The sequence below is a fragment of the Malaclemys terrapin genome, chromosome 4, assembly GCF_027887155.1.
Source record: "Malaclemys terrapin pileata isolate rMalTer1 chromosome 4, rMalTer1.hap1, whole genome shotgun sequence".
NCBI classification, from domain to species: domain Eukaryota; kingdom Metazoa; phylum Chordata; order Testudines; family Emydidae; genus Malaclemys; species Malaclemys terrapin.
Window position 1 is genome coordinate 104,347,019 of NC_071508.1, and position 12,920 is coordinate 104,359,938.

General features: G+C 45.8%; 1 protein-coding gene and 1 long non-coding RNA gene across 6 annotated transcripts in view; one reads left to right on the forward strand and one right to left on the reverse strand.

Moving 5' to 3' along the window:
- LOC128835598 (uncharacterized) overlaps window positions 1-8,718 on the forward strand; it is a 32,885-nt gene extending 24,167 nt beyond the window's left edge. Inside the window, exons 4-6 of the long non-coding RNA XR_008444675.1 lie at window positions 4,169-4,260; window positions 4,613-4,747; window positions 7,606-8,718. This is a non-coding gene — a long non-coding RNA (uncharacterized LOC128835598). The remainder of the gene's footprint in view (window positions 1-4,168; window positions 4,261-4,612; window positions 4,748-7,605) is intronic.
- The window catches only part of HEATR5A (HEAT repeat containing 5A), a 127,623-nt gene that overhangs the window by 3,015 nt on the left and 111,688 nt on the right, over window positions 1-12,920 (reverse strand). For 3 of the 5 annotated variants that reach the window (XM_054025149.1, XM_054025151.1, XM_054025148.1), the window contains 4 exons: window positions 12,710-12,857; window positions 4,841-5,113; window positions 2,422-2,646; window positions 476-630 (listed from right to left, as the gene is read on the reverse strand). In XM_054025149.1, coding sequence (XP_053881124.1) covers window positions 476-630; window positions 2,422-2,646; window positions 4,841-5,113; window positions 12,710-12,857 — 801 coding nt within the window. The remainder of the gene's footprint in view (window positions 1-475; window positions 631-2,421; window positions 2,647-4,840; window positions 5,114-12,709; window positions 12,858-12,920) is intronic. The other 2 variants (XM_054025152.1, XM_054025150.1) reach the window with 1 other exon arrangement.

Sequence of the window (12,920 nt, forward strand, 5' to 3'; positions counted from 1 at the left end):
GTATACTTCCCACCATGTAAGAAACAAGAAAAAAATCCTCCTAATGTGCTGTTTCTGTCAAGAGTACAGATAAAGAATCAAAACAGATGACCTGGCAGCGTATTGCCTTAAGATCTAAAATAAGTGCACAGAGAAAATTAAGGAAATGTCTGCAAAACTAGATAACCTTCTTACCCATTTAGCAAAGTATGGAGTTCTTATTTCCCAGATGGTGAAACAATAATATAGAAAATACTTAATTTGTATGCAGAATATTTTAATGAATAACAGTTAAAAGCAAGGGAAAGCACAGACCCACTAGCTCTGGCCAACTAGTTTAAAATTGTACTTTAAAACACAACAGATCTAAACTGGACAGAATAAAAAAAAATTCTTTCAAATCAACACCTTTAGTTCGGCCCAGTGAAACAGCTCAACAGAAAATGTGCTAGAATGCTTCTAATTGAAATACTCCTCTAGCTAGAAAAGTACTTACTACAGGGTCTTTTGAATCAAGTGCTATTTTAAACTTCTCAATACAATGCTTTTGAAGGCACTCTATGGTAGTAACTTCTGGACTTGTAGACAAAATAAATACTGTAATGGCAGTAAGCAGGCTGACTTCATCAAGTTCTTGTTGAGCTCCATCTACTAAAGATAAAACAGTCTCAAATTCACATTCTAAAAGTAATATTGCAAATCTAAAGTGATGTAAAGAGTGCTTATGAAGCATTTTTTTTGGCATGGCATTTTCTATATTATGTCTAAATGGAATTTTACAGTGGTGCAAGCACATTAATTTTGTGTTAAGAAAATATTTTTTCTTTTGTATTTATTGATACAACTGTTTTCAGAAGAATCTAAAACCAATGTCACGCATCTGACGAAGTGGGTATTCACCCACGAAAGCTTATGCTCCAAAACGTCTGTTAGTCTATAAGGTGCCACAGGACTCTTTGTCGTGTTTTATTTATAGACAACCAGTGGCCTCTGGGGACATTACAGAATATCTCACAAAAGGGAAACATGCCCCATGTATGTAAATATGAGAGAATATGATAATTAAATACAAGAAAGAGTGTGTTTGATGCATGACACACATCTTGCAATAAGTGTTCAGTGAGGTAAAGAATAAAGCTGCATGGTTTCAGCCATGTGAAATGTTTGTGGACTAAATACAGCAACACTCTAGAGTATTGGTTGCAGACACACATCAATCACCAAAATGATTTATGAAAATTATATTGTAATTTCAAAAATAAATTCAGGATTATGAAGTTTTATAATTAATATAATCATACATATACACACAATTGTATTTTTGCATAATTAAGTTAAACTCAAGGAACAAGATTTGCTGACTCTGGCACTGAGTTGCATTTGCCTGCACAAGCAAAGCCCCTTGCTTGTCAGAGGGGATTCGCCCAAAGGAAAGCAGGTAGGTCCACTGATGGTGAAAGTGTTGTTTTAATTCTGACCAGTGGCCCTGGTGCAGAGGATAAGCATGTAGCCTTCCACGCCACATTAGAGCTCGGTGGGGGAGCACCACTGCAGTGGATACACCCTTTGGCCACATTGTTCCAACACAGGCTGAGGCAGAGGATAGCAATGGGCTGAGGCTGGGTGTAAGCCACAGGAGGAACGATGCAATCTGCCTCCACACTACACCCCAAAAGAAGCACGGAGAGACTGTGGTGGCTACTCCAAACTATAGACTACAGCAGGGGTTGGGGAAGGGGATAGCTCAGTTGTTTGAGCATTGGCCTGCTAAACCCAGGGTTGAGATTTCAATCCTTGAAGGGGCTAATTAGGGATCTGGGGCAAAAATCTGTCTGGGGATTGGTCCTGCTTTGAGCAGGGGGTTGGACTAGATGACCTCTTAAGGTCCCTTCCAGCTCTGATATTCTATGATTCTATCCTTCAGCACCCAGCCCGTCAGGGTAAAGCTGCTGGTGGGCCAGGCCGGTTTGTTTATCAGGAGTGTCCGCAGGCACAGAGTCGCGCAGCTTTCACTGGCCACGGTTCGCCATTCACGGCCAATGAAAGCTGTGGGAAGCGGTGCGGGCCAAGGGACGTGCTAGCCACCACTTCCCATAGCTCCCATTGGCCAGGAACGGTGAACCGCAGCCAGTGAGCTGTGGGGCTCCGTGCCTTTGGACACTCCAGATAAACAAACCAGCCCGGCCCGCCAACGGCTTTACCCTGACGGGCCAGGTGCCAAAGGTTGCCGACCCCTGGACTACAGTAGCAGAAATGGGAGTGGGCTGTACTTAAGAACATCAATGTTGGACTATGTGGGTTAAGTAAGTTTCACCCTTAGACATAAAGTTATCTTAACAAAGGGTAGTTCAGGTCTTCCACCACTGTCTGAATCTTCTAGAGTTATTTGAATTTTATCTACGCCAAGCATCTTTTCATCATCCCCCTCTCACTTTTGGTTACCTGGATCCCAGCAGTCAAGAACTGTGACTAAAGCACTACGAAGAAGTTCAGTCCAAGCAGTTCGGCTCTTCTCTGCTCGAGCCATAGGAGAAGACAATATCCCCTTAAGAGCTTGTAAAGATGCAGCAACTGTCAAAGGTAGCTGGCCATCTGGCAATTTGACAGCAGTTTCTCTGAGGACTCCAATGATTAGGTACAGGATAGTAGGGAGTACGGAAACACTTCCTATGAGACAAAACAAATGCTTGGTATGTCACTGTAAAAAGTGAAAGACTTCCAGAATTTGTTATTTTATAAATCACTTTTCTTCAATTCCCTTTTTATACATAATGTCTAAACAGTTTTCATTTCTAAAAGTTGCCTACTGATTGTAAGTCTTGGTTCCAGAAAAAAGTATTTAAACAGCATGTGATTTTTAATGTCCAACAGAGGCAGACTGGCTACTTAAAGAGATGCTGGACTCTCTCCTTTTAAGTCAGAAAGTCATTAACTTCACTGGGACTACTCACATACCTAAAGTTTATCATGTAAAAGTCAGAATTAGTGGGGGTTCAGAGAAGGGCAATGATAATGATGTGGAAAAATGCATATGAAGAAAGAATGAAAAGATTTGGATTGTTTGCTGCAGAAATGAGACAAATAAGAAGGGACATAATAAAACACACAAAATAAAGATGGTAGTTCAGGAGTTTCTGTTGTGTCTGTTTCAGAACACTAGAACAGGGATGACATTCAATGAAATTAACAGGTGGCAAATTCAAAACTGATAAAAAGAAATACTTTCCCCACAATACATAATTAGACTGTGAAACTCTTTGCTGAAGGAAGTCAGTGAGCCAAGAATTTAGCAAGATTAAAAAAGAGATCAGACACTGAACATGCATAATAATATCTAGCGTTATAATAGTTATAGCTAGCAAAGATTTAGGAAAGCATCACACCTAATGTGTAGGGCAGGTTATCCCACATCTGCCTACGGTGTGGTTCTTACATCTCCCTCTGAAACATCTGGCGCTAGCCTCGGTTGGAAACAGAATACTGAACTAGACAGAACTTGAGTCTGACCCAAGTTGGCAGTGCCCAGGTTCCAACATGCTTAAATGTTTAGACTGGGCTCTGCTAGTGCAGACACCTGAATCCCAATGAAGTCAATGGAGTAGAGTCCACACATACATTTTGTGCACTATTTTAGGTCCTAATTAAGCAATGCACACACAAAGTCAAAGTGCACACTTAACTTCAATGTGCTTAAGTCCATTGCTATTCAGCAAAACAGATTGAATGGAGATGGACTAAAGCATGTACTTAAATGCCTTACTGAACTGGTGCCTTGGATTCTTGTTCTGTTTCCTTAAAAGAAAAAAAAAATCTCTGAAGCTTAACTGCAGGAACTTGGGAGGAACAGCTACTGAAGATCAGCACAACCAGTCCATTTATTATGATTATATTATACATAAGCACTACCATATAGGAGACCTGGGTTCAATTCCATGTCCTGATCTCTTGACTTAATCTGATCCTGCAAGCAAATTGCTTGTAAAACTCCCTGAACTGTTAAAGGCAAAGAATGCAGAAGGGAGCAAATTCAACCCAAGGAGCAAACTAATTTTCCTCACAAATAGTGCCTCTCAGAGCCAAACCATGCCATGTCCAAGCTCTTTTCTCGTCATTCTGAAAGATGACAATCACTGGACTGAATGTAACAAAAGGCCATCACCACCCAACATTAATCCTTATGATTGAACAGGAGAGCCAGTGACTGTTTCCAAAAGAAGATCATCATCCCTTTGGGCTGGCAGGATGGTGACCATGACACAAGGACTCAATAGAAGAGAGCAAGTAAGTGGGAAAAGGGGTTGGTAGCTGCAAAGGATAGGAATTGCTGGATTTATAGTTTGTACAGTATGATAGGTATGAATAGTATTTTACATAAATACAGTGACAGGACTCTGTTTCAAGGAAATTATGATCTAAATTAGACCTAACTCAGCAACATATGAAAAAAGCTGGGTTATGGGAGCATGAAAATAACAACAGTGAAAGGTAACAAGATAAGATAGATACATATTTTATGTAATTATATTATTTTAAAAAGAATCTAACAAGGTTTGGTGACTGAAAAATGAAGTCTGGGGTGATGGTCAGATGCTACGAGAGATAAACACTACCTTCCTATTTTGTGTTTCTGTAGTTTACAAGATGACTTTTGGACAAAGATGATATGGCACATTTCCCTTTGGAGCACATTTTTACAGCTGAATTATAAATTCCTACATTGAGGCTCTAGACCTTGCCCCAACATTTATCCAACAGAGAAAGTTATGTAGTAAGTACATGTTACTCTATGATGATGATCATCATCTTTTCATTTAATCTTCCCTTGTAACGAAATCACATATTGGTATCGACCACATCCTACCTTCAGGAGAGCAGACTGACGGAATGTCAGAGAGGATAACTAATGCTGCTGATACCAATCTACTTCCACTCTCTGACAACAACTGAGGTTTTCCAGCTTTAACTGCAGGGCTACCAGTTACTTTAGGATTAAGCTGGGGGAGCTGCCTCACTAGAATGCAAACACACAACTCCAGAGTCGCAAAGACTAATGACTTTCCAGGCACCAGTCCTCCTGTGTCTTTGCCTTCTCCAAACTCTGGCAAGGTCTCCTTTTCTGCAGCACCATCATCAACTATAACGAAAAGAAGAAATAAGAACATTAAGCATGTAGTGTTTTGTTGACAAAAGTTTACTTCTTGAAGCTTTGTCATATCGGCAGGGGATAATTTACAGTTCTAAATTCTAATGCAGCACAGTGTTAAAAGTTCTGATAGAGAACAACTGTAGTTTGAAATAAATTTATAAGGATGCACTCACCTCAACTGAATGTGGTGGGTCTTTGTCGGCAGGAGAAAGGGATGTTGCTCCATTAAGGGTCCTTTGGGTTACGAGGGAGGAGAAAGAGGGATGGACTTACCTAAGTAAAGCCAAGGGGGCAACAGGAAGAGGCCAGACCAGCTGGGGGCACTGACCACCATGTACACAGGGGAGAGGGGTATTTATACCTCTATGCATTCCAGAAGGAACTCTCTCTTTCTCTCTTATCAGTCACTCCAGGAGCTAAATTGTCTGAAGATTTCTTCCTCACTGAGCATGCTCCAATCCGTCACAGCTCCCACATAGGAACAAACTGTGCATTCATCCCCCACAGAATGACTGAACATGCTCCAGCCTAAGGCTACAGAAGCAAAGCTGGGCTTCCAATAGAATTGCTGGTCCTGGCTGCTGCGGGCTGTGGTGGGGCTGAGAACAGGGAACTTCTCTCCTCTGTGCTTTCAATTATCCCCCTGCTGGCATTCAGGCAGCATAGAGATGTAAGCCACCTGACTCAAGTGCAGCGGGGACAAGAGCTGAATCAGAGGGAAGGAATGGAGTAGATTGGGACAGAGTGTCTAGTGAGAGTTGGACTGGAAGGGAGGGGAAGAAAAACAAACTATCATGAAGAGCTGGGGAAGGGGAAGGGGAAGTGGGAGAGACTGGGCATGGAGACTGGGAGCCACTGCGGGAAGGGAGGCTGTGATTAGCTGGGCAAGGAGACAGGGTGTTAGAGAGGGATACATTTTTTTGTGTGTGTGAGGGGGGGAAAGGTGCAGGTTGGGAAATGAAAGAGATTTTACAAGGAACTGTGGGGAGACCAATGGGATTGGTTGGGCAAGGAGACTAGGACAAGGAGCCAGGAAGGGGGGAGGGGGGAATTGGGCCAAGAGCCGGGGAAGGATAGGGACTGAGATGGATGAGGAGCCCAAGGATGGAGACTGGGATTGGTAGCCAGTGGAGGAGACAGGATGGGAGGGAGAGAGATTAGATGAAGAGATAGGAGAGGGGAAATGAGACTGGCACTGGACCCCAGATGACAAGACTAGGACTTGCTGGGCAAGATGACTAGGAGAATGGGACTAGAACGAGGAGCCAAAGTAGGGAAGAGACAAGACTAGGACAGAGGCAAGTCTGTGAGGAGAAGGACCAACAGGTGGTAGGCTCTGAAACCATGAGAGAACCCTTCTCCAGAGTGTGGAATGAAACCCAAGATTCCTGAGTCCCTCTGCTGTCAGATATTGCAAATATCTGTGAAACCCACTGGTAAACTGCACCTCGTCCCCTTCTAGTGTAGTCCACAGAGAGGATGCCAACCAACTACTGCTAACAGTTACTCTGTTAACTCAAGTGGCAGAGATCTCCAAGGTGGATCTCAAGATTCAACCTTGCTGATGAACCAGCTGGAGAACAGTACAATGCCACGTGATGGAATTGCTGATTTTTCAGATGGCTTTTTTAAAAAAACCTAAGAAATTCTACACAAAAACCTCCTAAAATCATCAAAGTAGCAAAATCAAGCACCTCAGCAGGTCTTTTCATAACATCGAGTGGTCTATCCATCCAGATGTAAGAAACAATATCTTCCAATGGTGGGGAGTTACTTACATCGGCTGTTGGTTGCAATTCTTGTCAATTTCATGGCTCCATGCTGGAACTAGCTCCAGCAAGAGCAGGGGTCTCAAACTCAAATGACCAGGAGAGCCACATGAGGACTAGTGCATTGGCCTGAGGGCCGCATTTACTGACACCTCCCCCCTGCTGCCCTTGGCTCCGTCCCCAATCCACCCCTTCCATGAGGCCCCGCCCCTACCCCACCTCTTCCCACCCTTTCCCTGCCCCCATTCCAACCCCTTCCCCAAGGTTCCATTGCTCCAGATTTTGAGGAGGACCTTGTGACTCAGCGGTATGGGAGGGAACGCACAGAACAGGCAGTCCTTCCATGGAAGGAAAAACGCATCTGCCAATGAATTCGGGCTGTTGTTTAGGAAGGAGCAGAATTGTAGGCACTTCCTGTTGGCCCTTGTGGTGAACAGATCCATCTGGTGAACTCCCCACTGCTGGAAGATATTATTTATTACATCCTGGCAGACAGACCACTCATGGTTGTGAAAAGACCTGCTGAGGTGGTCTGCTAGTTCGTTCTGCAACCCGGAAGATAGGACGCTGCCAGTACAGAGTGTCCTATGCAGAACTCCCAGAGCTTGAGGGCTTCCTGACATAGGGGAGAGGAGCATGCTCCCCTCGTCTGTTGATATAAAACACTGCTGTTGTATTGTCTGTCAGGACTGATATGTACTTTTCCTCCAGGAGAGGCCGAAAGGTCTAACATGCCAGCCGGACTGCCCTGAGCTCCCTTAAATTGATGTGAAGCATCAGTTCCTCCTGAGACCAGAGGCCCTGAGTTCTGTACTTCCCAAAGTGTGCCCCTCACCCCATGGCCGAGGCGTTGGTGGTCAGACATAGGGATGGACGGGGTTTTGAAAATGCGACCCCTGTGCACACCAAGTCGAGCCACCAGTGAAGAGACTTGAGAACATCCGGTGGAAGGTAACCACCATGTCTAGACTGTGCCTGCTTGGTCGATACACCGATGCCAGCCAAGCTTGGAGAGGTCTGAGTCGGAGACTCGCATGTTGCACTACATACGTGCAAGATCCCATGTGACCTAGGAGTTTTAAGCAACTCCTTACTGTGGTTATAGGGAATTGTTTGAGGTCCTGTATGATGTTGTGAATGGCCTGGAAGTGGGACTGGGGCAGGAACGCTCTGACCTGTGCTGAGTCTAGCACTGCCCTTATGAACTCTATTCTCTGAGTAGGGGTGAGCGTTGACTTTTGAGTGTTTAGGAGGAGGCCCAATGCCTTGAAGGTGGATCTTATGAGGGAGACATGTTGTCATAACTATAAAGGGAAGGGTAACAGCTGTCCTGTGTACAGTACTATAAAATCCCTCCTGGCCAGAGACTCCAAAATCCTTTTCCCTGTAAAGGGTTAAGAAGCTCAGATAACCTGGCTGGCATCTGACCTAAAGGACCAATAAGGGGACAAGATACTTTCAAATCTTGGGGCGGGGGAGGCTTTTGTTTGTGTTCTTTGTTTGGGAGTGTGTTCGTTCTCGGGACTGAAAGGGACCAGACATCAATCCAGGTTCTCCACATCTTTCTAAACAAGTCTCTCCTATTTCAAACTTGTACGTAAATAGCCAGGCAAGGCGTGTTAGTTTTCCTTTGTTTTCTCAACTTGTAAATGTACCTTTTACTAGAGTGTTTATCTTTGTTTGCTGTACTTTGAACCTGAGACTAGAGGGGAGTCCTCTGAGCTCTTTAAGTTTGATTACCCTGTAAGGTTAATTTCCATACTGATTTTACAGAGATGATTTTTACCTTTTTCTCTAATTAAAAGCTTTCTTTTTAGAACCTGATTGATTTTTCCTTGTTTTAAGATCCAAGGGGTTTGGATCTTGATTCACCAGGAGTTGGTGGGAGGAAGGAGGGGGGATGGTTAATTTCTCCTTCTTTTAAAATCCAAGGGGTTTGGATCTGTATTCACCAGGGAATTGGTGAAGGTTTTTCAAGACTTCCCAGGGAGGGAAAAATTGAAATGGTGGCAGCGGAACCAGAGCTAAGCTGGTAGTTAAGCTTAGAAGTTTTCATGCAGGCCCCTACATTTGTACCCTAAAGTTCAAAGTGGGGATCCAGCCTTGACACATGTTGATCCACTTGTGTTCTAGACCGACCCTTGACTAGTCAGTCGTCTAGGAAATACCTGAAATTGCCTTTTCCACAGAAAAGTGGCCATGACCGACACACATTTGGTAAACACCCGAGGTGCCGATGATAAGGTATTACAGTATTACCGTTCGGCCTAAGAAATGCCTGTGGGGCGGAATTATGGAAATGTGGAAGTATGTGTCCTTCAAATTGAGGACGGCATGTCAATCTCCTGGATCCAGGGACGGGATGATAGTGGCCAAAGAGACCATTCAAAACTTTAGTTTCTTCACGAACCTGTTGAAATTGCGCAGATTCAAGATGGGCCTGAGGCCTCCTTTTACTTTCGGTATTAGGAAATACCAGGAGTAAAACCCCTTTCCTTTAAACTCTGGCGGAACCTCCTCGACAGCCCCCACTGATAGGAGGGTTTGTACCTCCTAGACGAGAAGTTGCTTGTGTGAGGGGTCCCTGAAGAGGGATGGGTAAGGGGTGTTGCGGGGGGGATAAGGAAAATTGGAGAGAATATCCCATCTCTACCAAGTGCAGGACCCAATGGTCTGAAGTGATTTGGGACCACGCTCAGTAGAAATGGGATAGATATTCTGAAAACGGGAGAGAAGGATCCAGTTGAGAGGTTGGTATAATGCCCTGGGGTGCATCCTCAAAAGGTCTGCGTAGGGCCTGGTGGCTGCCCATATGACCCAGACTCCCTGTTATTCGGAGGTTGGGGTTGGTGATGACAGTTCTGGTTTCTGGGATGCCTATGGTTCTGATCCTGCCTAAACTGCCCGACATGTTCGTGTCGTGGGTTGAGGCCTAAATTGTCTACTCTGGGTGGCAGGGGTGTGCAGACTCAGTGATCTTAGAGTGGCTCGGGAGTCTTTCAGACTGTGGAGTCTCAAGTCCGTTTTCTCAGAAAATAATGTGGCCCCCTCAAACAGTAGGTCCTGAATTTTCTGTTGGGACTCCCCAGGGAGACCTGAGGCCTGCAGCCATGAGCAATGGTGCATTGCAATGCCTGAAGACATCGTCTGCGTTGCAGAGTGGGCCAAGTCTAATGCCGCTTGCAGTGACATCCTGGAGACCGTGTTGCTCTCATCCACAAGAGCCGAGAATTCCGGCTTAGAATCTGGTGGGAAAAGGTCCAAGAATTTGGACACTGCATCCCATGACGAAGTTATAATGGCTAAGGAGCGTGTCCTGGTTTGCAATACGAAGCTGGAGCCCTCTGGTGGAATATATCTTCATCCCAAAGAGGTCTAGCTTCGTTGCGTCCTTAGCTTGGGAGGTAGGCCCTTGCTGCCCTTGCCTTTCCCTCGCATTAACAGCCGCTACCACCAATGAGTCTGTCAGGGGGTGGGTAAACAAGTATTCATTGACCGTGGAGGGCACAAAGTACTATCTCTCAACTTCGTCAGCGGTAGGAGCCAGAAAGGATGGTGTTTGCCACAGGATTCATGTGTTCTCCAGAAAAGTCTTTATCAGGGGAAGGGGCATCCTGGTGGGTCCTGCCAGGGATAAAATGTCCACCATTGGGTCTGACACCTTGGTGATCTCCTCCATCTGTACCCTGAGGTTCTGAGCAACCCGCCTCAGAAGTTCAAGGTGGGCTCTGCTGTCAGGAAGGGGAGGCTCTGAGGATGTTCCTGCCACTTCCTCATCTGGAGACGAAGAGGAGGAGCCCAGAACATGGGAGGGCCCCTCCTGCCCATCTGGCTCCTCAAAATGCTGAGGCTCCACCCCCAAGTTGTAGTCCGTTTTGGTGCGGGCCCTGGTACCATCCGTGATACTGAGTGTAGCCACGGTGCCGAGTCTGTTGCCGGTGCTGGGTGCAGTACCAATTGTGGCGGTAGCGGTGGCTGATGCCCAGGAAAAATCCCTGGCCCTAGACACAGTCCTTCTCTCAGACGTGACTGAAAAGGAGCATACTGAAGTGGACTCCTGGGACTGGTGGTAAGCCCACGGGGTCCAAAAGGGCTACTGGGTCGGCATCTGAGCTGGTACCCCCCACTGTTGTGGCCACGGTACCGGGGAGAAAGTTTGGGTCATCCCCGCTGACAGGGAGAGCCAGCGGCTACAGTGTTGGCTTCTCTGGGACATGTATGAGTCAGTGCCCGCCACTGCCGGGAATCGGTGCCAGGGCGATGTAGATCATTGCCAAGTCATAGCTGTCTTGCCCTTGGCCTCTGAGTCGTTTGGGGCCTTGGACTGGTGCTGTGACACTGTGATCTGGGGAGTGTGGACCTGTCAATGTTATTAGGTCCCACACTGCCTCATAAGTCTTGGGTGTGGAAGGGAGGTCCACATCCTCCACCTGGGTCTCCTCTGGTGGCACCAGACTCAACGGTCCCTCTCATGGGCCTGGAGTCGACGGTGCCAGCTGTTGAGCTGGAGGGGAGGTATGGTCTTGCACCAGTTTCCCTCCCTTGGGTTCATGTTCCCATGCTCGGGAAGTGGAGCGCCCTCTATCAGTCTTCCTGTGCTGCTTCTTCGGGACGGGAAACTGTGAGCAGTGCCAAGATTGATCCCATGCCGTGCTTGGCGCCGGGGAGTGCCGGTGCCGAGGGTCTCTGACCCCAGAGTCCTTTCTCAGCACCTCCTGGACCGAAGCCAGCACGCTGTGCACCGACACTGAGGAGCCCAGTGCCATACCCATGGGGCTTGACTCAGACTGAGGGCGGAGAGCTGCTTCCATTAGCAGCAACTTTAGTCTGTGATCCCTCTCCTTCTTCATGCAGGGGTGAAAGCTCTGACAGATCTTGCACCTGTCTGCTTCATGAGACTCCCCCAAGCACTTTAGACAAGCTGAGTGTGGGTCACTCTTGGGCACAGGCTTCTGGCAAACCACGCACGGCTTAAACCCCTGGGTCTCAGGCATGCCCTGGGCTCAGGAGAGGGATGTGGAAGCAGGGGAGGGAAACACCCCCCAGTGCCCCAAGTCCAGATGTCTAACTAACTAAAACAAATTTTTAAACTATCTTTAACTATTTACAGAAAATACACTAGAGGATCGCTCACTGAAGTCGAGAAGAAACGCCCCTTTCACTATCACGGACTGTAAGAAGGACATGGAGACGGCGGGTTGGCAGGGCCCTATATGCAGCGCCATGAAGGTGTGACTCCAGGGGGCTCCAGAGCCAACCCAGTGGGTGCTGCTAGGGGAAAAACCTTCCAGTGAACTGTGCACGTGGCATGCATACACCTAATTGAAATCGATATGAGCAAGCACTCGAAGAAAAAATGTTTTGGTACAAAATTCTGTGCATATGTACTAATTATATAGGAAATAAAATTTGGTTTCATTCCACATCTAAACAGAAGAAAAACCTGTAATTTAATTATAATGAATGTTAAAGGGTATATCTAATCCAGGAGAAAATGCTTAATTCAACGGCTGTACTCAATGCTGTTAGGAGCTGGATGAGTAACTTGATCACAGTTGCTTTATTTAAAAACTTATATTGCCACATGAGGAAAAAGCTGATGCTTCCTGTGTTGCAAATTCACAACTGGCCTATTGAGTCTTGCGTGGCCTGATTTTCTAAAGTACCGAATATCTTTAGCTCCCAATGAAGTCAACGAGATTAGTGACTTCTTAGCACCTTTGACAAATAAAGCCACTAATCTACAGATTATAGATGGAATAAGTTTGGTCATGAAAAGTTTATACAGTATATTGTAGAACAGTATGTTATATACCTTCTGCACTTCTCCGTTTTTCTCTCACATGTTCTTGAGCTGCAAAAAGAATCTGTCGGACTACTTCAAGAGTAGCAAGCTGAATATCAGGCGATTCTCTGGTTAGTATCAGTCGATGCAGAACATTCAACAACTCCACACCAAGCTCCTGTAGCAAGAGAAATGTTCAAAGTCTTGATATTCACATTCATTTACTTATTACCCACAAGCA